Below are 27,559 nucleotides of genomic sequence, written 5' to 3'. Positions count from 1 at the left end.
ACTTTAGTTCATTTCAGTTGCTCAGTTGTGTCCAACTCTTTGAGAGCCCATGAACCACAGCACGCCAGGCCTCCCTGTCCATCACCAACTCCTGGAGTCCACCCAAACCCATGTCCATTGAGTCGGTGATGCTATCCAACCATCTCATCCTCTGTCATCCCCTTCTCCTCCTGCCCTCAGTCTTTCCCAGCATCAGGGTCTTTTCCAAAGAGTCAGCTCTTCTCATCAGGTGGCTAAAGTATTGGAGTTTCAGCTTCAACATCAGTCCTTCCAGTGAACACCCAGGACTGATCTCCTTTAGGATGGACTGGTTGAACCTCCTTGCAGCCAAGGGACTCTCAAGAGTCTTCTCCAACACCACAGTTCAAAAGCATCAGTTCTTTGGCACTCAGCTTTCTTTATAGTCCAACTCTCACATCTTGAGAGGATGCAACAAATTTGTATTAACTTCTAGAGTTGTTTGCAGTTAATACAAAAAGCTGTGACAATCCCACCTACACCAGGAAGCCAATATTAAAGAACACAAATAAATAGTGGACTATTTATCCTTATTTTCCTAAAGCCACATAACACCCACTGCTTTCCTATTTTGGATTACATCATCTTTGCCTGGGGAAAAATATGCAGTAAATAGCTGTTTATTATGCTGTCTTGTGGCACTTACTCCTGAAGGATTGTGTTAATACTCTAACAGATGTTAAAAATTAACAGACATATTTCATTCAGTTATGCTGAGAAATAAGATAGGTCTATGTCTTTCAAAAAACTTTCTAAGTAATTTCAGGGGATTATAGGTACATACAACTGTAAAAATATCACTGAGTAGGAAATTATAAGACCTGAATGTGATCTTGGAAATGCCTCTTGATTCAATGCCATGAACATTTATTAAGACTTCCTATGTACTGGTCTTGCAAAAGCTCAAATATGTGTGTATATATATATATGTGTATATATATATATATAAAATCATCTTATATGCTTTCTGACTCATACTCCATTATAGTAATGTATTTATTTGACTATGGCGCATGTAAAGTTAGAAATGTAAAACAAAATACTTTGGGGATAAAATGGAAGGAAAGAATGATCAAAATAATAATTATTTATATTTCTGATAAAAAAAGAAGGTGACTGGAATCCCAAAAGGTATACCAGATGCCCATGCAAAGTACAGATGTTCTTGGTTGAGATTTATGAATGAGTGGCCCTGATGGCCAAATAAAATATCTGTCTCTATATTATTATTCTTTCTCCCAGACCCTTTCCCACTGCTAACACCTTGTATGATAATGTGTTTCTTTGGGGGCAGAAGCTTTGCTTCTCTCCTAGTTTGTGATCCTTGGCTATACCTAAACTGGGTTCAGTAATGAATATTTATCCTTAGCCGAAATCAAAATTACTTACTCTGTGCCTCAAGGCGTTCAGCTGCTCTTGCAGCTAGAATGTCACTAGTGAGCCTGTCTTTGGTCCCAGAAATGAATTCTTAGCCTTAGCAGACTGGAATTCTACCAGCGGCAATGACTAAGGTCATCTCCCAATGCTTGCAAACCTTTGCTTTCTCCACATATGCATTTGCCCAAAAGAAGTACAGCTGCTGAGATGCACAAACCTAACTCCCCAGTCTCAGGCCTTTGTGCATATATTGGCCATGTTCTGTCAACTCTGCTAGATGTTTACTTTGAGCTCGAAAAGGAAAATGGAGAGCAGGGTTTTGAAATCTTTCCCTTAAAAACAGGATTGGACCATATGTGATCATGATGATTTCTCCTCTTCCTCCTCCTTCCTTTACTTCTCGCTCTCTCTTTTTTTTTAAAGAATACCATGCCACCTATTCTTTTCCCTTAATCCTCATCTTTGTTTTTTGTCTATAAATGATAGAACAAGCCCATAAAAAAGACCTCAAAGAAAGAAGAGCCTTTGTCGCAGGCAGATCACATCTCTGCACCTCTCAAAAGAGTCCCATTCCCTACCCTGTGCCTGGGGATTTCAGAACTCCTTTTATTCAGAGTGGAGAGAGTGGGGCATGGCATATGTCTTGGTGTATCACATAGAGGCTATATATTCTGGGGAGATGCAATTCAGATGGATGAAGAGGGCTGCAAGGGGAAAGTAACATTTATGTAAAGCCTGAAAGGATGAAGAAACTAGGTAGAGATGAGGAAAGAACATTGCTGAAAATAAAAGATAATGTGGAAACTTACAGTTTCTCAGTTGGCTGACATAGCTATAGAATATGGAGGGGAACAAGTTGCATTACACTTGTGGTAAAAGTATGTGTTAGAGAGGTGGTTAAGGGTTTTGAATGACTATTAAGGAGTTTTCAATTTATTGATAAAGTTGGGATAAGTGCTGTCTATCTCTGTCACCCCAGGGTCTAGAGAACTGGCCTTTATGGATTGCATTAATGGGCTCCCTTGTCATCTGAATTTATATTATGTTTGGTTGAAGTGGAGCGCACCTTGAGGGAGGAAAGAGAGAGGGGGCTGGGTATTCCAGCACCATTCTAGCTGGCTGGTAGCAGTGTTGGGTCCATGAGGGGCCCTATGAAGACCCCAGTTGTATCTCTACTCAGTCTTCCTCCTTCCAGCCTAGGCTGGTAACAGGCCTGATGTCATTGGCCCAGCCTACTGCCACATCGTTTATGGTTTCTTTATATTCTGGCCACACCTTTGCAAATTATCGTTTTATTGAACACTCCTCACATTTCCCAGTTGGAATATATCAGCTGTTTCCTGCTAGGGCCTTAACTGATGCAAGCCAGGAAAGTGTTTTAAGAATGACAAGAAGTCTTAAAAGACTGTAAGAAGAATGACCAGATCATATTTATGGTTAAAATATAAGAATGCAGAGCATGAGAACAGATTAGGATAAGAGAGTTGACTCACTGGAAAAGACTCTGATGCTGGGAAAGGTTGGGGGCGGGAGGAGAAGGGGATGACCGAGAATGAGATGGCTGGATGGCATCACCGACTCTGTGGACATGAGTTTGAGTGAACTCCGGGAGTTGGTGATGGACAGGGAGGCCTGGCGTGCTGTGATTCATGGGGTCGCGGAGAGTCGGACACGACTGAGCGACTGAACTGAACTGAACTGAAGAAAGCCATTATCTGTCTAGAGTACATAATCCTATTTCAGAGGTTTGGATGAGAGACAATGAGAACTTGAACTTGAGCAGTGGCAACTGACCTGATAAAACTGGTGAGGAAAAAACACATGTCAGAGTGGATCCAAGAGTGTTATACTTAGTCAACTGTATAGTTGATAATGCCGCTAACAAAAATCCAAAAACCTAGGGAGATAAACAGGTTGGGCAATAGGGAAGAAAACTATTTTGGTATTCTGTATTTTCTTATACATAAAATGAGGAAGTTTAACTAAAGTTTTCCCAAATATCTGTCACATATAGCTGTGGTCCCCAACCTTTTTGGCACCAGGGACTGGTTCCATGGAAGACAGTTTTTCCACAGACTGGGAGTGGGGTGATGGTTTCAGGGTGATTCAAGTGTATTACATTTATTATGGACTTTGTTCTTCTTACATTGTGATATATAATGAAATAATTATACAATTCACCATAATGCAGTATCAGTGGGAGCCCTGAGCTTGCTTTCCTGCAGCTAGATGGTCCCGTCTGGGGGTGATGGGAGAGCAATGGGTTGCTGTCGTTATTCAGTCGCTCAGTCGTGTCTGACTCTTTGCGACCCCATGGACTGCAGCACGCCAGGCTTCCCTGTCCTTCACCATCTCCTGGAGCTTGCTCAAACTCATGTCCATTGAGTCAGTGACGCCATCCAACTATGGGGAGCAGCTGTAAAATACAGATGAAACTTTATTCGCTCACCTATCATTCACCTCCTTCTGTGTGGCCTGGTTCCTAACAGGCCACGACTGGGGGCCAGGGGATTGGGAAACCCTGATGTATAGGCCACCCCCACAATTCAGGGCATAACTATATATTATGTTTACTGTTATTTATTTATTTATCTTTAAACAGACTTAGGGGTTACTCCTTTGGGCCCTGAGTATTGCCTGGTTGTGATGTATTAATAACTGCGTTAAACCTTTCAGCTATTAGGGTACCTTTTATCTGACTGAGTAGTGTCCTGTCTTTATCTTTGCATGACAATTCTCCAAGAGAGTTAATGCTTAATTTTAAAAATTGAAAGTACCTAACTTACAATTCAAAATTATACCGGGCACTTAGCAAATCTATCTGTATTGTGGTCTTGACCACACAGATGACTGATGATTAGAAACAGTGATATCTGGGACTCAGTTATAATTCTATTTGCCGATAAATCTCTGAGAAGCAAAGACAGAAGTGTTTGTTTACTCTGTTCTTTGCCTAACACACAGTGTGCTTTTCACAAATAACATGTAGGGCAGATGGAAAATAAGGTGGCTAGGATCTGTAATGTATTTGTAGTAATACATCAAAGTCTTGGAATTCAGGCTCTATAAGTCAAATATACCCAAGACATAGAATGAATGATGCCAGCTGCCATTTTTCCAGACTCCAGTGATCAAGAAGAACTTATTGGTCAAAGGAAAATAGAATAAATTTTCAGAAATACTAGGTTTACTTCTTCCTTTCCCATAAAAATAAAACACAAAAGAAAAATCTTTCACAAAATCTAACCACAGAAGCTGTGTCATCTGCGAATCATCCTAGGTGATGTTGGAAAAAGCAAGCACTCCTACTTTTGAGCATCCAAAGTGCTTTGTTCTCAGCCTTGTTTTTCTCTCATCACACTGACTTTTGGTGTGATGTCTCCCATAACAGATTGTGAGTTTCTTGATGGTAGGGTCCATGTCCTATTCATATTCATATTCCTAAGTTCAACAAATAGCAGTTAGAAAATGCATCTTAGTAATCATTTCTTTGAGGAACCAGTAATTATTATTTGAGGAACCAGAGATCAAATTACCAACAACCACTGAATCATCAAAAAAGCAGGAGAGTTCCAGAAAAACATCTATTTCTGCTTTATTGACTGTGCCAAAGCCTTTGACTGTGTGGATCACAATAAACTGTGGGAAATTCTGAAAGAGATGGGAATATCAGACCACCTGACCTGCCTCTTGAGAAATCTGTATGCAGGTCAGGAAGCAACAGTTAGAACTGGACATAGAAAAACAGACTGGTTCCAAATAGCAAAAGGAGTACGTCAAGGCTGTATATTGTCACCCTGCTTATTTAACTTATATGCAGAGTACATCATGAGGAACGCTGGGCTGGAAGAAGCACAAGCTGGAATCAAGATTGCCAGGAGAAATATAACCTCAGATATGCAGATGACACCACCCTTATGGCAGAAAGTGAAGAACTAAAGAGCCTCTTGATGAAAGTGAAAGAGGAGAGTTTAAAAGTTGGGGAGGCCTTTTTGGCTGTCTGAGCAGCACCATGGCGGTTGGCAAGAGCAAGCACCTTACGAAAGGAGGCAAGAAGGGAGCCAAGAAGAAAGTGGTTGACCCATTTTCTAAAAAAGATTGGTATGATGTGAAAGCACCAGCTATTTCAATATAAGGAATATTGGGAAAACATTGGTCACGAGAACTCAAGGAACCAAAATTGCATCTGATGGCCTCAAAGGTCGTGTTTTTGAAGTGAGTCTTGCTGATCTGCAGAATGATGAAGTAGCATTTAGAAAATTCAAGCTAATGACAGAGGATGTTCAGGGCAAAAACTGCCTGACTAATTTTCATGGTATGGATCTTACCAGTGACAAAATGTGCTCCATGGTCAAAAAATGGTAGACCATGATTGAAGCTCACGTTGATGTCAAGACTACTGATGGTTACTTGCTTCATCTGTTTTGTGTGGGTTTTACTAAAAATTGCAACAATCAGATTCGGAAGACCTCTTACACCCAGCACCAGCAGGTGCACCAGATCCACAAGAAGATGATGGAAATCATGACCTGAGAGGTGCAGACAAATGACTTGAAAGAGGTGGTCAATAAATTGATTCCAGATAGCATTAGGAAAGACATAGAAAAGGCTTGCCAATCTATTTATCCACTCCATGATGTCTTCATTAGAAAAGTAAAAATGCTGAAGAAGCCCAAATTTGAATTGGGAAAATTCATGGAGCTACATGGTGAAGGTAGTAGTTCTGGAAAAGCTACTGGGGGTGAGACAGGTGCTAAAGTTGAATGAGCTGATGGATACGAGCCACAAGTCCAAGAATCAGTTTAAAATGCAGACTCTTAATGGTGACAAATAAAAGATCTTATTTGTGGTAAAAAAAAAAAAAAAAAGTTGGCTTAAATCTCAACATTCAGAAAACTAAGATCATGGCATCTAGTCCCATCACTTCATGGCAAATAGATGGGGAAACAGTGTCAGATTTTATTTTTGGCGGCTCCAAAATCACTGCAGGTGGTGACTTCAGCCATGTAATTAAAAGACGCTTACTCCTTGGAAGGAAAGATATGACCAACCTAGACAGCATATTAAAAAGCAGAGATATTACTTTGCCAGCAAAGGCCATCTAGTCAAGGCTATGGTTTTTCCAGTGTTCATGTATGGATGTGACTACAAAGAAAGCTGAGCACCGAAGAATTGATGCTTTTGAACTGTGGTGTTGGGGAAGACTCTTGAGAGTCCTTTCAACTGTAAGGAGATCCAACCAGTCCATCCTAAAGGAGATCAATCCTGAGTGTTCATTGCAAGAAATTATGTTGAAGCTGAAACTCCAGAACTTTGGTGAGTTGATACAATGAACTGACTCATTTGAAAAGACCCTGATGCTGGGAAAGATTGAAGGTGGGAAGAGAAGGAGACAACAGAGGATGAGAAGGTTGGATGGCATCACTGACTCAATGGACACGAGTTTGAGTCGACTCCGGGAGTTGGTGATGGACGGGGAGGCCCAGCGTACTGCAGTCTATGGGGTCGCAGAGAGTTGGACACAACTGAGCAACTGAACTGAACTGAACTATTTGTTAAATCAGATTCCTCAGCCTGTTTCCAGTAGGATGTTTAAGCCCAGATGAACATCTTATATTCCAAGAAATATTTCACTTGCCTTCAATGCTCCAGGATTTATTTCTGCTAGAATCCTTACAGATGACTCTTAAAGTTAGGATATCATTGTTGAGTTTTATTAAAAAGTTTCAATTCAGCTTGATTGGCCTTCATTCCATTCTATAGAAGCTGAAAGCTAATAAAGGAATTCCAAATGATGCCTACATGTATGACCTTTAGCAGAATCATTATTGAATTCCATGATGGGCTACAAAATCAGCCCATAGTCAGGAGCTTAAATCCTGGAATATGAATGAAGGACATTAGAGAAAACCACAAACCTGTAAGTATGCACATTCATAATCTATGGAAGAAACTGGATATCAAAACACTGGGCATTTCAGGCAGGCAGGAAATTCAAATTTACTTTAAGAAGTGACTATATTCACTCATCCCAATATCATCCTCACACTATATCATTTCATTTGGATATTTATATGTGTGACAGATTTTACCCTGAATGTTTCTGAAAACAATGCCTGGTATCTGACAGTCTAATCTAGACAATCTAATTGGTAATCTAATTATCACTTCTATTCATAACGATATTAATACTCCCATTCTACTTTTTTAAATTTTATATTGGAATATAGCCAGTTAACAATGTTGTGATAATTTCAGATGCACAGTGGAGTAACAACTATACATATACATGTGTCCATTCTCCCCCTATATAGATGAGTATATAGATTTACTCTTAAAGTAATATTCATATTCATCAAATGAACAAAATTAAAAACTTCACATGAATTTTCAGATTTGCTATCTTTACTAAATAACTAGTAGCTTCTTAAGTAACCATTCCTCTGATCACTGGGGCTTCCCTGGTGGCTCAGATGGTAAAGATTCTGCCTGCCAATTCAGGAGACCCGGATTCGATCCCTGGCTTGGGAAGATCTCCTAGAGAAGGCAGTGGCTACCCACTCCAGCATTCTTTTCTGGAGAATCTCATGGACAGAGGATCTTGGCAGGCTACAGTTCCTGGGGCTGCAAAGAGTTGACTGTACAAAATCAGCTTACATGCAATGTGTCAGGGATATAAGTCTTGAATATTACAGGCTTTATTGGTTTGTACGTATGTGTGTTGTCTTGCTAACTTTCCCAAGTTGTTTCAGTTCTGTTGTCATTGGATACAGACTCCAAATAGACTAAGAAATAAATTCTGTGTGAAAAAAATAGAGCATTTTACTGTATAATAGCTCCATGTTCTAATTATTTGAGCTGAAGATAGCTATTTTCCCATTTCAATAGAGATGACTGTTTGGCAGAAATAGTCCTCGGGGCAAGATTCAAGGCGCTTTTCAGCATCATCTTTCTGTTCACTATAAATCTTACATGAGCAGGAAGACAGCATTTCAGTCCTCATAAATTTCGGTGTTTCATTTTTTTCCACCTATCCAAGCAATCAGAGTAGAAGAATGTGTTGTAGGGAAACCAGAGTTGCTCCTTGAAAGAGGTAACCTGTTTAAATGAGGAAGTACGGGAAGGTAGTAAAGATAAGTGAGGTATGTGCTATTAGCAAACCATTTAGCTCTACAATGGCATGTAGCAAATACATTGTCACTTTTGCCAGAGAATCAGAATCCTAAATGTTGTTCATTATTAATGATACTGGAGGGTAGGGAATTTCAAAGAGGGGACGATGGGATCAGCTCCATAATTTTTCTTCACAAACTGCTTTGCCATCCTTCTGCTAGACTCTTTTCTGCTTTCACATCATCTTTGATACCATTTCTCCTTAGAAGCATCCTTAGGGACACTCTTAACAAGTTCAACGATCTGTTTACTGTGTGGGAATCTCTAGCTCACTGATGAATCAAAGGACACAATTACAACAGACCTTGGAGACCAGCCTGTTTTTGTCTTTGGAAAGAGAAACACATATATCAGAAACTCTTAATCATTCATTAATATACTTGTTGGCAAACATTTATTAATCACCTAGTATGTGCTGGGCACTATGCTCTTGGCTGGGGATATAGAAATACAGGATAATGTACAGTCTGGTGGAGAAGGCATATAGAAAAGCAAATAATGTCACTTCTTCAATAGCATGTATGCAGCTACTTCCTACTGTTTTGGAGAAACACAGGTAACGGAGAGGCCAAGTGTATTTCAGAGGTGAAAATAATATGGTGGGGGAGGTTGAGAAAGGATTTATGTGCTACATCACTCAAGTCTGAATTCATAGATTGGAAACCCAAGATGAAAAGCAGGAAGAGCAGACAGACAACCCGTGTCAAGATACAAGCTGTACTGGAGAATGGTGTAGGTTAATGAGATGGCTCAATGTGTAAAGAATCTGCCTGCCAATGCAGGAAATATGGGTTCAATCTCTGGGATGGGAATATCCCCTGGAGAAGGAAATGGCAACCCACTCCAATATTCTTCCTGAAAAGTCCCATGAACAGAGGAGCCTGGCGGGCTATAGTCCATGAGTTGCAAAGAGTCAGACAGGACTAAGCATGCAAACACAGATAAGGAAAAATGATAGGAAATTAAGAAATCTACATAGAATGCTAATCATGTGCTTGTGTACTTAAAAATTTCTCTTTATATTTTAAAACTAAGTTGTTTTAGAATAACTATAAGAAAATGAAATTTTATTGCTTTAAAAAAATTTTAAGCACTATGATCTGAATGAATTCATAGATCCAAAAGAGTTTTAATAAATGTATTGATAAATCCAAAATAGGGTATATTTAAAGGAATTTATCAGTATTTGTGAGTCATAATGAAGTAAGTCAGTTTTTCTGACTTATAGATTATCATATGGAGTTGTCAACTTTAAATTGTCTAAAATGATTTAGAAAGAAGCAAGTTGCTAGACGATTGCTAATGGAAATCACGAAGGCTGATAATTAACTTCAACACTGCAATCAGTTTCAATCAAACAGATTATGTGTCTAAGGGAATTCAATAAGCAAATTAGAGTGAGTTTTCATATAGAGCAATTTACATGAAAAAAATATTTCATTCTGATTGAAGAAAGTTATATAGTACTTGGCCCTTTCCAACTGCTGGACTTTGGGTATCACATTCAGTCAAAGAGAAAAGAAGAGAACATATTTTCAGAAGAGCAAAAAAAAAAAAAATATTTTCAACTAGCAAAAAGTTATTAGAAATCAGAAGTAGAAGTCAGTCAGGCACATGTGTATTTACTCATATCTAAACACCAGTCTTAGCAGAATAGAGCTATCTAAACTGTATGATGAAGGACCAGCTGTGTTTTGTTTTGTTTTCAATCCATCACATACCGATGCTTTTGTAAGAAGTACTGGGAAAGTGAAATTAAAAGACACACAAAACACTAGTCCAGATTTCTTATTCTTAGCCTCAGTACACAAATAGTAACAAACATTTCTAAACAGCTATCCTCGATTTTTGTATTTATGTCATCTTGGGACAATAAACAAAATAAAACCATAACCAAATATAAATCACACTCTTGAGTAGTTCTACAGTAGAGTTCATTGCTCATATTTGGGGCTCAAGAAATGTTTCCTAGATAAACTATAAAGATTTTAGCTCCGCCTATAGGAAGTTAATATTCTAGTTGGAGAGACGTGAGTGTAGATAAATGCAACTAAGTTCATTTTTCTAGACAAATTCTTACACAGCATTTTCAAGTTTAAATTGTCAAAAGATTTAGAAAGAAGCCAGTTTCTAGGTGATTGCTAAGGGAAATCACAAGACTGATAATTAACTTCAATACTGCAATCAGTTTTTAAGCAAAGAGATTATGTGTCTAAGGGAATTCAATAAGGAAATTAGAGTGAGTTTTCATATGGAGGAATTTACAGGGAAAAATACTTCAATTAACAAAAGTATCATGTAGCCTGATGGTAAAATGCACAATGCACACTGAAGTACAAAGAAGAGATGTGGTTTACCTGGCTCCAAGGCTGGCAAAGACTCTGGTCAATGAGAAGGGTGTGCGCATGCTAAGTGGCTACAGTCACGTCCGACTCTGCGACACTATGGACTGTAGCCCACCAGGGTCCTCTGTCCGTGGGATCCTCCAGGCAGGAACACTGGAGTGGGTTGCCATGGTCTCCTCCAGGGCATCTTCCCAACCCAGGAATCGAATTCACGTCTCATATCTCCCACATTGGCAAGCCAGTTCTTTGCCACTAGTGCCACCTGGGAAGCCCCACATAAGGAGGGCATTCAAGAGCAAAAATAGGAATTATGACCTACTTAAAACCTAGCCTAAGGAGTGTAGCTGCAACGGGAGGTAGGTAGATGTTGAGAAGAAATGCTAAAAAGAGAGGAATCAGGAAAGACTGCAATAACGATCTTGTCTTTTAGGTAAATGATTTACAAGGAGCCAGGCAGGGTGGAGGCAAGGAGCTCATTCAGGGGAAACACCTCATTATCTTCTCCAAATTGGAAAACCATCCCCTCACCCTCAAGATTCAGATACACAGCAGCATTATGAATGGAATTTTGGAAATACAAAAAAGTGCCAGAAAGGAATTAAAGAGTCTATTTAATGTCACCACCCAGAGGTGCAGAGTGTCACCATTTTGACGTGTCTCCTTCCAAACCGTTATCCACGTGCACACACGTACATACACTTTTCATCTTGAAAGTCTGTGTTTTACTCTGTCTGGTTCCCACTAGGTGGCTGTGGATGTGCTAACACTGCACTCAGGGGAGGAGAAGCTGGCAGAGACTGCCTTCCCGTCGGCAACACGGGGTCTCCTTAGAGTTAAGCTACGGAAACCAGGGTCAGCTTTATTCATCCTAACTGCCTCCATATTCCTGGGCATGTTCCCATTTAAGCACTCTCCCACAGCTAGATCCAATTAAACAGTGACAGGTTTTGTGGTCAGTGATATTTATTGCCTGCCTGAAAAGAGTAGGAGAAAAAATATGGCAGCTGCTGTATCATGTGAATCAGTTTAGCAAATTTGATGTCCCAGTTGTCTGTCGTTTGGTTTTGTGACCCTGGATGACTAATCCTTTCCCCTCCTTTTTGTGGCATTTCTGGTTACATTTGCAAAACCAATGTTTTCTGAATTTTCTCACCCAAAACATTTGGTTCAGCTTGTTTCATAAGGACTGGGAAATGAAAACTTGAGTTCATGGACATTCCCTGAACTGCCACCCCCACCCCTAATTATCACTGCTTTTCCAAATTGGCTTGTTTCTTTTCTTTCTTTCCTTTCTTACATATTGTTTTAATTCTTTTTTAAGTCATCATCTTTCCAAAGGTAGACACTATTTTATAGCTCAATATTTTTGTTTACTACTCCTCATGATTTTTTCTTTTTCTTTAGCAGTGGTCAGATAATACAGCATTTTAATACATTCAGTGAGAAAAGGATGATTTAATAGACTTGGTTTATTGTTTCTCATACTGCCTTTAACGTTGTGCAATTTTATTCTATCTGTAGATTCTTATAACAGATTTAATGTGCCACAATGTAATTACACACTGCAGATTGTAATCCTGGTGCTGGCTTTTTCATGATAAACACAACCATATGAAAATGCCCCCCAAATCAAATTCTCTAAAGTACTGTTGTGTTTCAAGGTTTCCATTAAATCCCTCCCCTCTAGCCACCACCTCTCCTAGATAGTTTTTACCGAAGCACGCTTGGGCATAATCTCAGTGTGATATTTTTTAAGAATTTTAGTTGAAACAACTTAATGAAGCACATTGCTGGTCTTCCTAAAATAATATTGTGGGGCCTTGTTACTTTGTTTGTCTTGATGATAGTGACAGGATACAGACCATAAATGTCTTCTCTCCTAAGTTGGATATGTGCTTCTAAGCAACTGGCTTTGGTTTGTTTTGTTTTGAAAGTGTGACCTATGTTAACTGATTCTCTTGCCCTGCTTAAATTTGCATTGGAGAACCTTCAAGTCAGAGTTGTATCCTGTATGAATTAAATACACAGACTGGACCATACCCATTTCATGGACCGTCCCCAGCGCATTCCCTCTGCGTCAACTCTATTTTTCAGTTTTCAGAATCCCTTTCTCCACTTCCTATCTACTTCTCATTTGTCTTATATTCTTCTGTTGTGCTTATCTTTGCAAGCTGCTGTAAATTTGTTTTCATTACAAAAAGGACAAAGCAGTGTCTGAATTTTAAAATTTGTGATACCTTTCCTTAAAAACAGTTTATTCAAACAGGCTAAAATTTGGATGGAAATGATCAGAGACCAGGGGTAAACTAAAACTTATCTAGGGCTTTCAGAAAAGAAAGATGACATATGAAAATCGTGCGGCACCCATGGTTGCACAGGAAATTCAGTGCACAATCTCTCCCCATTACTACAGCTTACAAATGAACAAACCAAAAAAATCGAAACAAGCAAACCTCATTTTCAAAGGCTTCATCACTCATTAATTTTTGTAATGAGATGTAGAATAAAAATTAAAAGTACCCTAACTGAGAAACAAACATTTCTAAAAAGATCTCTTCTTGATCAAAAGAAATATGTTTAATCAGTTTAGTTCAGTTGCTCAGTCGTGTCTGACTCTTTCCGACCCCATGAATCACAGCACGCCAGGCCTCCCTGTCCATCACCAACTCCCGGAGTTCACTCAAACTCATGTCCATCGAGTCGGGTATGCCATCCAGCCATCTCATTCTCTGTCATCCCCGTCTCCTCCTGACCCCAATCCCTCCCAGCATCAGAGTATTTTCCAGTGAGTCAACTCGTCACATGAGGTGGCCAAAGTATTGGAGTTTCAGCTTTAACATCTGTCCTTCCAGTGAACACCCAGGATTGATCTCCTTTAGAATGGACTGGTTGGATCTCCTTGCAGTCCAAGGGACTCTCAAGAGTCTTCTCCAACACCACAGTTCAAAAGCATCAATTCTTCGGCAATCAGCTTTCTTCACAGTCCAACTCTCACATCCATACATGACCACGGAAAAACCATAGCCTTGACTAGACGGACCTTGGTTGGCAAAGTAATGTCTCTGCTTTTTAATATGCTGTTTAAGTTGGTCATAACTTTCCTTCCAAGGAGTAAGTGTCTTTTAATTTCCTGGCTGCAATCAGCATCTGCAGTGATTTTGGAGCCCAAAAAAATAAAGTCTGACACTGTTTCCACTGTTTTCCCATCTACTTCCCATGAAGTGATGGGACCAGATACCATGATCTTCGTTTTCTGAATGTTGAGCTTCAAGCGAACCTTTTCACTTTCCTCTTTCACTTTGATCAAGAGGCTTTTTAGTTCCTCTTCACTTTCTGCCATAAGGATGGTGTCATCTGCATATCTGAGGTTATTGATATATATCTATATGTTTAATAGATATGAGTAAAAGTAGGGACCAAAAATATTTTATTTTTATCAGGATTTTATAATATATTTTCCCTTTACCTGAAAGATTAAGCACACTCAGGAAGACTTCATAGAAACTCTTAGAACTGAAAATATTTAGAAAAACCAAATTGAAGAGTTTAAAATGACAGAGGTGGAAATGAGTAGAGTAGAATTGAAATTTACTTCTGAGGGACACCTCAGGTTCACCATTAATCAGGGTTAGCAAAATTTAATATAATAGGCATGACTCCCAGAATAAATGAATTCCATTTCACCAGTGAAATGAATGTATTTCATAATTTAGATGGATCCTTTTTTAAAAAATATGTCACATGTACTTTTACTGTTAGAAAACATTTTCCCCAGTAGCAACAAATCATATACTTCATAGCCTGAAAACACATCAACTCCTGATATTTATACATGGGTATTTCATACCTCTCATTTTTCAGAGATGAATATGAGATGTAGGAAACACAGACCTTTATTTTTCAAATGTTGGCAAGTGAGTTATTTCTACCAAATTAATTTTTTACCAATCATATGATTTTTTCATTTCCTGTGTGATGAAATGGATAGAGGGACCATCCCTTTTCTATATACTCTTCTCTTCCTGGTGGGTCAGCTGTTAAAGAATCTACCTGCAATGTGGGAAACCTTGGTTCGATCCCTGAGTTGGGAAGATCCCCTGGAGAAGGGAACGGCTACCCACTCTAGTATTCTGGCCTGGAGAAGTCCATGAACTGTATAGTCCATTGGGGTACAAAGAGTCGCAAACAATTGAGGGATTTTCACTTTCACTTCATCTTCAGGAAAGCCCCCAGGCTACCCGTCTGGCCTGGCACTTAACCAGCTTGGGAAAAAAGAAAAAATTGGGAAGAGACAGAGGTCAAAAGTAGGCTCCTAGCTCACTTAGTCTTGGGCTAAGTGGAACAGAAATCTAAACACAATTGTGACTCCAAGGTCACAATAGTAAAAATGAATGTCTCTTTCTCTGAGTATTGATGAAGTATATTGCTGGAAGTGGGCATGGAAAAACAGAGTAAAGAGTTAGCTAGTGGATCGTCAAGACTGCAGACTATATACATTTGTTGTTATTCTTTCTGTAAATAGTCACTTGATTCCTATAGCACTAGGTACTACACTAGGTGCTGTGATAGAAGAGGAAGCCAGATAATGAAGAACCTCATTTAACCCTTCTGTAAAAAATGCATGAACAAGATGATTGCAAAGGTCCTTGATAACTCTAAATAAATAAATCTATTATAAAAAGTTAAAAGTACTACAGTGAGTATTATTGCCAATGTTGTCACTTCTTTCTTTCTTTTCCCCTTTATTCCAATGTCCTTTCATTGTTCCCAAGTTTTGGGGTCAGGAGAAACAAGTAGGGAGTTTAAATGAAAATATCAATGGCAAAAGGAGAAAATAAGAACAGAAGGTAAAAGAATAGCACTGAACCATTAGTGGGCATCTACTTGTGGTGGGCATTTTATAAACATGCAATTTAGTCTTAGAGACAGAAATCTAGAAAGCTGCCACCCTCTAAAAGAAATTAGATCTAGAGTCAGGAACCACATACTGATTAACTCTGTAAGTACAGGACCTAAAGCAGTCTTTGATAGATAATATGTGTCGTAGAAGTGTTGGATATGTTTAAATAGATGAATATGAAAGATGATAAATAACATAATCAGCATTCTAGCATTTCACCATCTTGAGGAATGGGTCACCACATTATAGATATCATTTTCCTTTAGACACTTATAACAGTTATTTCTTGGATCTCAGAATGTTCTTCAGCATTTAGAAACAAACACAGAAATCATTTCTTTAGTGGAAGCATGAGAGCAAATTCCTCCACACACACAACAACAAATATCTTTTGGTAAATAAATTATCATGTTTATCTCTTCAAATCACCTTGATGGCTACATTAGGATTACCCAGTTTCAGACAGTGTTGTTCTCCATCCTTTTTAATAGACAGGTTTTTTATGGTACAGTTTTATAATATAGGCCACCCAGATATAACAGAAATCATTGTGCATGGTCCTCTCAGTGTTGTTCCGCCCTAATAATTTGTGCTAAAGTTTTGAGCTCACTTGAGCATATTCTAAGCTTACTTTTAAGTATGAAAACATTGTGACAGCTTTACTCCCATGAGATGGTAGCAAGGAGAAGATATTTGGTGGATTTGACTAAGAAGACTGACCAGTTTCTCCAGCACACAAAATTGGAGAAAAACATGTCTGTTGTTAACAAAAAGAAAGTAAACTACTGATTGATAACCCAAAAACAGTAATAAATTAGTAAAGAAAATGAATAAGACACTCACTAGGACAAATTATAAAAGCAGATTACAATTATTAATAAACTTACAATATGTGTAAATGGATGTTTATATTGAACTATAGACTTGTCAGTTAAAACAATTCAGGCACTGTCTTGTCATTCTTTTTTATCAGCTTCCTGATAGCCATTTTTCAACTACAGAATGCTGTCACCTTGTTTTTCTTTCAACCTAGATAAAAGCTTATTCACTTATCCAATATAAAGATGTTCACATTAAATGGCAATCAGACTCTACCTTAAAACTGTCCAAACGTTGTCATAATAATTTTTCTCATACACTAGCATTACAATTTAGTTTATATTAATGAATATTCTATAGCTCGGCTAAGCTAGAGATACGGAGAAGGCAATGGCACCCCACTCCAGTACTCTTGTCTGGAAAATCCCATGGACAGAGGAGCCTGGTAGGCTGCAGTCCATGGGGTCGCAAAGAGTAGGACACGGCTGAGCGACTTCACTTTCACTTTTCACATTGGAGGAGGAAATGGCAACCCACTCCAGTGTTTTTGCCTGGAGAATCCCAGGGACGGTGGAACTTGGTGGGCTGCCGTCTATGGGGTCACACAGAGTTGGACATGACTGAAGCAACTTAGCAGCAGCAAGCTAGAGATGAATGTATTTATCAATAAGAAACCTTAACCAGAGCAATTATATAAGAAAAAAGAGATAGAATTGGAAAGGAAGAAAGAAAACTATACTATAAATGACATGAACATATATAGATAAAAAACTCAAAAAAAAATCCATAAGAAAGCTACTAGAATTAATAAACTCAGCAAAGTTTTTATATACAAGATCAACACATAAAAATCAGGTATGCTCTTAAATACCATCAGTGAACAATCAGAAGAAGAAATTTAAGGAAATAATCACATTGGCAATAGCATATAAGAGAGTAAAATACCTGGGAATAAATTTAACCAGGGAGGTGAAAGATTTCTACACTTAAAATTTCAAAGCATTACTGAAAGAAATTAAAGAAAACCTAAGTAAGTAGAAAGACACATTGAGTTTATAGACAGAAAGATTTATTATTGTCAAGATGTCAGTACTACACAAAGCAATCTACAGATTGAAAACAGTACCCATTAAAACTCCAGCAGCTTTTTTTTTTTCTTTTTGCAGAAACATAAAACTTATCCTCAAATTAGTATGGAATTACAAGGGCACCAAAGAGCTAAAACAATCTTGATAAAGGATGGACTTGGAGAACTCACTTCCTGATTTCAAAGCTTACCACAAAGCCACAGGAAACGAAACCGTGTGGTATTAGCATGTGACTATAAGCGGAGACCAATGGATTAGAATTAAGAATCCAAATATAAACCCATACATCTATGACCAGTTGAGTTTTGACAAGTCCATTCAATAGAGAAAGAACAGTCTTTTCAATAGATCGTGCCAGGGCAACTGGATTTCTGCATACAAAGGAATGGATTTGAACTCCTACCTCATACCATGCATAAAAATTAACTCAAAATGGATCAAAGACTTCAATATAAGAGCTAAAACCATCAAATATTTAGGGGAAATCATAGGAGTAAATCTTCATGATCTGAGATTTGGCGATGCCATCTTAGATATGATACCAAAAGTACAAGAAACAAAAGAAAAATATATAGGTAAATTGGATTTCATCAAAGATGTTCATTTCATTAAGAAAATGAAATAGTGACCAACAATGTGAATGCAGTGAATGCCACTGAATTGTACACGCTTAAAAAATGGCTAAAATGGCAAATTTTGTTATATATATATTTACCACATTTTAAAATTAATAAATGCAATTAATATTCCCAGAAAACTTTGAATTATATTCTTTAAATGGGTGACTTGTAGGATGTGTCAATTTTAATTTAATAAGGTGGTTGCTGCTGCTAAGTCACTTCAGTCGTGTCCGACTCTGTGTGACCCCATAGACGGCAGCCCACCAGGCTCCCCCATCCCTGGGATTCTCCAGGCAAATAAGGTGGTTAAAAGGTATAAAATAAGCATTTACCTGAAAGTCATATTTAATGGATGCAACATAGAGGAATTTATTTTTTGTTTTTCTTCATTGCCCATGTAAAATAATTTCAGATATCTATTATAACTACTTTCATGTTTTTAATCAACACTGAAACAATTTTGTTAGTTAATAAGCCATGAAGTCAATTCCTGTGGCGGTATCCATATGCTCACTATATTTAAATTAGAAACTTGTATCAGACTTATCCTAGTTCTGCACTAACATATCTCTGTTTAGCCCCCTCAGAACACCACTTTATACAGTGTCTGCACACATTGGGTGTAGCCAGAGCTTAATAGTAATTTGTGTGAATGCCTGTGAAGTCAGGGGAGGAGAATGCATGTGATTCACGGTTTCCTTTTATCTACTCTAAACTTCTGAATCAATGCCTTTCTGATTCCCAGAGGAGATTCCATTCTTCGAAACCTTAGTTCTTAAAGAGCTGTCTGCCTAATAATGACAGATACAGTAAGTTAAATACCGCATTTCTTAGCCTCATGCAGACTTAACATTGTACCATACAGTGTTAGGACTTGCAGAAAACTTCATAATCAAACATTTTACGTCCTTTGTAGCAGGATTTGTCATTTTAAGTAAAATTGTTTATGTTTGAATATCAAACTTATATAACTGATGAAGGTGGAATATTATATCATGGAACTTGAAATAGTAATTCCATGGAGCTGACACTTGAAATGTACTTAATTGAGGTATCTATGGGTAATGGGTAAGTTTTTACTTCTTAAATAGGAAAGACATTAAAAATTAAGCCCAACAATTCTCAGATTTTCCCTTTTGGGAAACAACCCTTGATCTGGGGAAAATTAAAAGTTTGAGATTGCTAATGAACATAATTTGCTCACCTCCCAGTACTCATACTGTGACCCTTTCTTCTTTTATTATAGCTCCATATCCTTACACTTATGTATCCCTCTTCTTTCTTTATAGTCACACACCCCAAAGGCTGGTCACTTCATTTTAATAGAAAATTATTTAAGACTTAAAATCCTTTCACAAGAAAAGTAGCTTCTATAACTGAAGCCACAGTGATAGGGTTGGAAAATTGATCAATGTACTTGACTTCTGCTTGCCAGTAGTGGTTTAGGTCATCTGGAGTCTTAGCAGTTCAAAGCCAAAAATGGTCATCTCGTATCAAAATCTTCTGTGTTGCCTGTGCCTCTCTTCTGTCCCACTGACAGCAAAGCCTGTCTCTTCGGTTCCTGGTTGCCTGCCCAGTCTTTGGACCATCTGTCCTGTCTGGTCTTAGGGTTTGCGTTTCCTCCTGCTTTCTGATTTCATGCCTGATTTCAGCCAAGAATAATTTTTCTCAGTTGTTGATGTTTGTGGCTGTCCCATCTTTACCTAGCTCCTAATTTCCATCTTGTTTTAATCCTCAGTCTTTCCTGTACCAGCTTCTGCTTTCACATTTCAAAACACTGCTTCACTTCCTACCCAGTCTCAGGAGCAGCCCCATCATGCCCTAACTATGCCACTTATTGAGCTTGGTGCTCTGAAAACTCAACCTTGACTGGTCTTGGAGAGATAAAAGTCAAAGAATCAAACACCACTTATTCAATTTTTATTAATAATTATAGCAATTGTACATTTTCAATTAGTGGGTAAGTAATTGTTCCTTCATCATTTTAAAGTATATCTGATTTTTTCCCACAAAATAACTCACAAAAATGGCTGCTACAGCCCTCTTCATCTATAACCCAAAAGTCATCTAGCTAAGCTACTGAACATTTAAGTCAATTGCGTAGAAACAGTAGAGGTCAGGAATCTTAGAAGACACTGAATCCACAGGGAGAATGTATTGCCAGTCAGACATAATTACCCAGATTATGCTGTTGGGTTCATTAATCCTGTTACTTTTTAGAAGAGGACCATGTGGTTTGGAAGATGAAATAAGAGGTCACACCTCTGACAATATCTTTTCAAAGAGGGAATCAGGGAATTACTCTTTACGCCCTTTTCTTTCAGAATATAAAGGTACATTATTGACAAGTATTAATTGTCATTATACTCTGATTAAGCAAATATTTTCATGCCTTTTGGGCTTCCTTGGTGGCTCAGACAGTAAAGAATTTACCTGCAATGTGGGAGAACTGGGTTCAGTCCCTGAGATGGGAAGATCCCTTGGAGGATGGCAGGGCAATCCACTCCAATATTCTTACCTGAGGATTCCCATGGACAGAGGAGCATAGCAGGCTACAGTCCATGGGGTCACAAAGTCAGACACAATTGAGCAACTAAACACAGCACATATAATTTTTCTTCCTGGCTGCCTTCTCAAGACTCTGGCAATCATCCTGGAATTGGTCTTCCATTCTCCCCTGTTGTGTGTGTATGTGAATGTGTGCATATATGCAATTTTCCTTATATCTTCAGTAGCGCATATTTAGTTATCTTCTTATATTTGTTTTGTTCCTGTGATGAGCATTTTTTTCTTCATCAGTTGTGACCAACTATGCCAGGGCTAGTTGTCTTCTAATAAGTCTATTGACTCTTAAGTAACCAAAATATAAAAAGGAATGATCATTTAGGAGCTCAGTTAATCTGAGTCAATTATGCAGATACAAACCAATATGTGAGATTACCAAGGACATGCCTCTTTATGACTCCTGAAAGGAAATACTAACATAAAGTTCTCTTCAAAATGTTCCTATTTAAATTTGCTGTTTAAAATGTTAAATACTATGACTCATATGCTATGTACACATCATTATGACAGACATTGTCATGGAAAATAGTCCTCAGATTGTGGTGGGCTTGGCACTTTTGAATCTATGGGACTTCACGGTGGTCTTTCCTTATAACCAGTTCAGCTTTACATTACATTATTCTTTCTAATGTTGTATCCTTTGTATTGTTTTAGTAATATATAAGAAATTAAGAACAACTTTTTTTATATGCTTGGGTTTATTTGGATCTGACTTTTTAGACATCACATTATGTTTGCCTTCAAAGATATGGTTGCCTTGGTGTCCTATAAAGTAGTCTTTACTTATGGAAATACCTTCATAAGAATAAGTACACTGGCTGGACAATGTGTCTCTCAAAGATTTCTATCAGAAAACAACCTGAAAATGTCCTGTGGTGAATTTCAATACTTACTTTCCTTTTTGTGGCCTTGTGTGTTTTAAGGAAAACTAAAAGAAGTATTAACCGTGCATTTGTTAATCCAATTTATGGGAACTGGAGCAACCCAGAGAAAACAGAGGTAAGTGGCAATGATAAACTGTATTGTCTCAGAAGGGAAAACACAAGCACAGGCACTTGCACACGCACGCACACACACACACACACACACACACACACAATGTTGTCTGGGCATGTTCCCGTATCATGGTTAAGAGATGGGCTTGTTTCTCCACCAGAGAGATGAGATGGGAAGGATTTTAATTCTCTCTATACATGCAGTGAGAATTTTCCATTTCAGGATGGTTTCAATCTGCTTGTAGAATAAGTTCACTGTTAAATGGCTTTGTGGTCATTGTTCATACCGAGAAAGAGGAAACAAATCTGGAAAATATCAGTTTAACTGACAGTATTAGTCTTCTCCTCTCAGTAACTCTTCATGGACTGTTCTTCATATTTTATTCCCAAACACAAAAGGGAGAATAGCATTCTGGGCTCTCTTTCAATTCAGGTGTGGGCTGTGAGGGCTGTTACCTGATAATTTAGACAGAGAAAGGAGAAACTGAAGTGTGTTACATCTTTCTTGGCCTTTTTAACGGCTACTCCTTATGAGTGCAATATGAAATAGGCTGGAGAGAAATGTCAAGTAAAATCCCTCTCATCCCTTTCTTAAGTATATAATATGAGCATCCATTTGGGTATAAAACAGGATTAGCCATGACACATCACTTCTGTGTGAAAGCTTCCTTACATCTGATTTTAGAAATATTGTATCAAATTAATTCTCTTGTCAAAGTGAGCATATGTTAGAAAACCAGTTTTTATTTTTAATGAAGTCATAAACAGTTATTACTGTTACTAAAAATAAGTAGCAGAGGTTTCAGATCAGGTGGTTTCTAGCATATTTGAGTTATATGGTCAAAGTCTAATAAAACGCTTGACTTTTTTTATTCCTGTTACCTGATAACTTAGGCTTCCCTTGTGGCTCAGCTAGTAAAGAATCCAGCCTGCAATGAGGGAGATCTGGGTTCAATCCCTGGGTTGGGAAGATCCCCTGGAGAAGGGAAAGGCTACCCACTCTAGTATTCTGGCCTGGAGAATTCCATGGACTGTATAGTCCGTGGTGTTGCTGAGTCGGACACAACTGAGCGACTTTCAGTTTACCTGATAACTTAGAAGAGGAAGGAAGAAATTAAGGGCATTACATCTTCATTAATGACATAATACACTCTTTGTGTATGGTTATGTTAGAGATGAAAATAAGTAAGATATACCTAAGAATACCAAATTAACTTGATTTCAAGTCAATTAAGTCACAGAGTAAAAATGAAAACGTAGTTCTACTTAATGGATAATATTAATAAATAAATAATAAACAAAAGTAATGTATCTTCTTGACAAAGTAGGAAGGTGTAACAAACATATTTTCATTTTTACTAAAGAAAGAAAATTTAATCTTTTTAATCTTTAGCTTAGTTTAACTTTTAGAATCTGAAAGTTACAAAGGATGTAAGGAAATAAAATGTTTTAAATTTGACATTTTTATATTAATCATTCCTCTTTCATGTTGTTTTTTTCCATAAAGAATGGCTAGAGAAGAAATCCTGTCATAGCGCTCAACTCTTGTTGCTATTTTGATTTCTGTTGTTTCAGAAACAAATAACTTTGTATTAATTAAACCAAGTGCACCTTTCCTGACATAACAGAGAAATAGACCTCTCAGAAAATACTCTTATGAACACTCTTAGAGAAAATTCTCATATTCTGATATACAAATTTAGAAGATAGTATATTGAAAACCACGGACCCATCAGCCAACATCTACAATGATCAACACATGGTCATTCTTGTTTCACCTCTGCTGCCACCCATTCTTTCCACCCACCAGAATGGTGGTGATATTTTTAAAAATACATTTCATTTTCTTTGAGAAATTTCAGGTTCAGGACAGAAGGTACATGGATTTTTCCATATATCCTGTGTCCCCACACATGCAGAGCCTTTCCCATTATCAACATCTCCAACAAGAATGGTACATTTCTTACAACTGATGAACCTACATTGATATGTTATTATCACCCAGAGTCCATAGTTTACATTACAATTGACTCTTTGTGTCAACCAGAGTGTTTTTAAGCAAATTCCAGTATCATTTAATTTTCCCTGTAAAGACTTCAGTTACACTAGGATAAATATATTAAAAAAATACATATAACCACAATATCACTTGCAAACATTTAACAATAATTCTGTGACACAATCAAAGATTTCATCAGTGTTCAACCTATCCCATTTGTCTCATAAATAATTGTGTGTGGAGGGGTTGTACTTTGTTGGTGTTGCTATATTTTTAAAATCAGGATCCATATAATTTATGTGCATTCAAATTGTTAGACACATCTCTACTGCTGCTACTGCTAAACTGCTTCAGTCATGTCCAACGCTGTGAGACCCCATAGACAGCAGCCTACCAGGCTCTTCCGTCCCTGGGATTCTCCAGGCAAGAACACTGGAGTGGGTTGCCATTTCCTCCTCCAATGCATGAAAGTGAAAAGTGGAAGTGAAGTCGCTCAGTCATCTCTGACTCTTAGCGACCCCATGGACTGCAGCCTACCAGGCTCCTCCATCCATGGAATTTTCCAGGCAAGAGTACTGGAGTGGGTTGCCATTGCCTTCTCCAGACATGTCTCTCAGTTCAGTTCAGTTCAGTCGCTCAGTCTTGTCTGACTCTTTGCAACCTCATGAATCACAGCACGCCAGGCCTCCCTTTCCATCACCAACTCCCGGAGTTCACTCAAACTCATGTCCATCGAGTCTGTGATGCCATCCAGCCATCTCATCCTCTGTCGTCCCCTTCTCCTCCTGCCCCCAATCCCTCCCAGCATCAGAGTCTTTTCCATTGAGACAACTCTTCGCATGAGGTGGCCAAAGTATTGGAGTTTCAGTTTTAGCATCAGTCCTTCCAGTGAACATCCAGGACTGATCTCCTTTAGAATGGACTGGTTGGATCTCCTTGCAGTCCAAGGGATTCTCAAGAGTCTTCTCCAACACCACAGTTCAAAAGCATCAGTTCTTCGATGATCAGCTTTCTTCTAGTCTCTTTTAATCTCTAGATTTTGTTTTCTATTTTCCCCTTGCAATTTATTTGTCGAGGAAATCATGTTGGTTGTCCTATACAACTTTCCCTGTTTTAGATTTTCTAATATATACTGCAAAATATAATTCTCCCAGCTGAAAGCTGTTGGCTGTTGTTTGTAAATATTTTTGTTTAGTTTTATTTAACTTAACTATAATTAAAGCAACAGACTTAAAAACAGTGCCATAGAAAGAAGCAGTCAAGATCCTGGCCACTGCATTCCCCCATCGCACAAGAGGTGAGGATGAGGCAGTGGCTCCTTTGCTCAGAGGATGCTGGGCACACACCAAGAAGAGCCCTGTGTCAGTGGTTCAGGCAGTATGGACTGGAGGTGTTGAAGTAGGAGTCACGGATGCACTAGTTATTACTCCAGTGAAAATCCATTAAAAACTCACTGCATTCTGCATGATCTGGAAAAAAGTCTCTTATTTTAAAGTCTAAAATCATAACTCTTTCAATGTGTTTTTCTTTAGAGTTCTATATACTCCTTCTCAAATCCATTATATGACACAATATCAGGAAGACTGGAGACTATATCTAATCGTCTCAAATAGTGCCATCAAGATCATCAAGATTGGGACTTCCCTGGTGGTCCAGTGGCTAATACTCTGCGCTTCCTCTGCAGAGGGCACAGGTTTGATCCCTGGTCAGGGAACTAAGATCCCACATGCTGCATGGCATGGCAAAGGAAAAAAAAAGAAAGAAAACAAAAAAATCAAATATGATCTCATATACAGTCTGTAAAATCTAATAGAAATTCATCTTATTCAATAGTAAAACTGGAAGGGATTTGGAATACTACCCTAATTATTACATTTAAAAATAAATTTTCTTATAGAATATATTGAATGTTTTCATGGAATCTGAATCAGAACTTTATCTTCATATATATCTGAATATTTTAATAAAATGTCCCACTTAAGTTTCTTGTTTTCTTTTGACTTTATTATAGTTATTTTTTAAAGGATGAATCAAATTGTTTCAGACCCTGAATATAAAGAAGTTTTAATATATGTTTATATATATATATGCTTATTTATATTCCACTGAGCTTAGAAATAAAGTTGAACTGACTACAAACCAGCAGGAGTGGGTGGACAAATATAGTAATCCTAATCAACATAACCATGAATAAAAGGTATTTCTGTATTTGGGGAAAAAAATGTGATAAATTATCATCCTGAACTTTCCTTCATTCAAATCATCATTTAACATCTATCTTTACATAGATACAAAAACAATGCTAAAATATATGTTAAAAGCTTTGTTTTTCTGAAAAGAATAGAGAACCCAGAAATAAACCCATATGCTTATGGTCAATTAATCTGTAACAAAGGAAGCAAAAATATACAGTGAAGAAAAGACAGTTTCTTCTGTAAGTGGTTCTGGGAAAACTGAACAACTGCTTATAAAAGAATTGAATTAGAACATCTTCTCACACCACATACAAAAATAAACTCAAATGGATTAAAGAACTAAATGGAAGATCTGAAACCATAAAACTCCTTGTAAAGAACATAGGCAAGTATATGTAAATCATAGCAATATTTTTTGGATCTGTCTCATAAAGCAAAAGAAACAAAAGCAAAAATAAACAAATGGAACCTAATTAAACTTAAAACTTTTGCACAACAAAGGAAACCACTGACAGAATGAAAAGACAATCTACTGAATGGTAAAAAAAATATTTGCAAATGGCATAACCAATAAGGGGTTAATATAAAAAAAAATATGAACAGCTCATACAACTCAATATAAAAAAAGAAACAACCTGATTTAAAAAACGGGCAAAAGACCTGAATAGACATTTTTCCAAAGAATACAGATAGCCAACAGAAACAAGAAAAGATGCTCAACATCAGTAATCATCAGAGAAATACAAATGGAAACCCCAATGATACATCATGTCACACCCATCAAAATGGCTATCATCAAAAAGTCTACAAATAACAGATGTTGGCAAGGATGCGTAGAAAAGGAACCCTAATACACTGTTGGTAGGAATGTAAATTGGTGCAGTCACTATTTAAAACAGTGTGGGGGTTCCTCAAAAACCTAAAAGTGGAACTATCATATGATCCAGTTGATCCCACTCCTGGGTATATGTCCAAAGAAAATGAAAACACTAATTTGAAACTTAGTGTTTCATATGTACCCCAGCATTCACAGCAACATTATTTATAATAGCTAAGATATGGAAGCAACCTAAGTGTCCATCAACAGATGAGTGGACAAAGAAGATATGAGGTGTGAATATGTGTGGATATATGTGTGTGTATATATATTCAGTCAGTTCAGTTCAGTTCAGTCGCTCAGTCGTGTCCGACTCTTTGCAACCCCATGAATCACAGCACGCCAGGCCTCCCTGTCCATCACCAACTCCCGGAGTTCACTCAAACTCATGTCCATCGAGTCAGTGATGCCATCCAGTCATTTCACTCTCTGTCATCCCCTTCTCCTCCTGCCCCCAATCTTTCCCAGCATCAGAGTCTTTTCCAGTGAGTCAACTCTTACTTAGCCCCTCCCCCCCAAAAAAAAGAGATTCTACATTTGCAACAATGTGGACGGAGGGTATTATGCTTAGTGAAATAAGTCAGACAG

General features: G+C 37.9%; 1 protein-coding gene and 1 pseudogene across 2 annotated transcripts in view; both read left to right on the top strand.

Annotated features, from left to right (window-relative positions):
- The window catches only part of MALRD1 (MAM and LDL receptor class A domain containing 1), a 596,047-nt gene extending 570,535 nt beyond the window's left edge, over positions 1-25,512 (top strand). For both annotated transcript variants that reach the window (XM_088844424.1, XM_055428153.2), the window contains 2 exons: positions 21,829-21,904; positions 25,432-25,512. In XM_088844424.1, coding sequence (XP_088700550.1) covers positions 21,829-21,904; positions 25,432-25,512 — 157 coding nt within the window. The remainder of the gene's footprint in view (positions 1-21,828; positions 21,905-25,431) is intronic.
- LOC129557552 (small ribosomal subunit protein eS1 pseudogene) lies at positions 5,408-6,201 on the top strand (annotated as a pseudogene).
- Positions 25,513-27,559: the final 2,047 nt, after the last annotated feature.

The sequence above is a fragment of the Moschus berezovskii genome, chromosome 15 (assembly GCF_049115385.1).
Source record: "Moschus berezovskii isolate FMDL1 chromosome 15, NW_MosBer_1.0, whole genome shotgun sequence".
Lineage (NCBI taxonomy): Eukaryota > Metazoa > Chordata > Mammalia > Artiodactyla > Moschidae > Moschus > Moschus berezovskii.
This window is presented reverse-complemented; position numbering and strand designations above follow the sequence as displayed.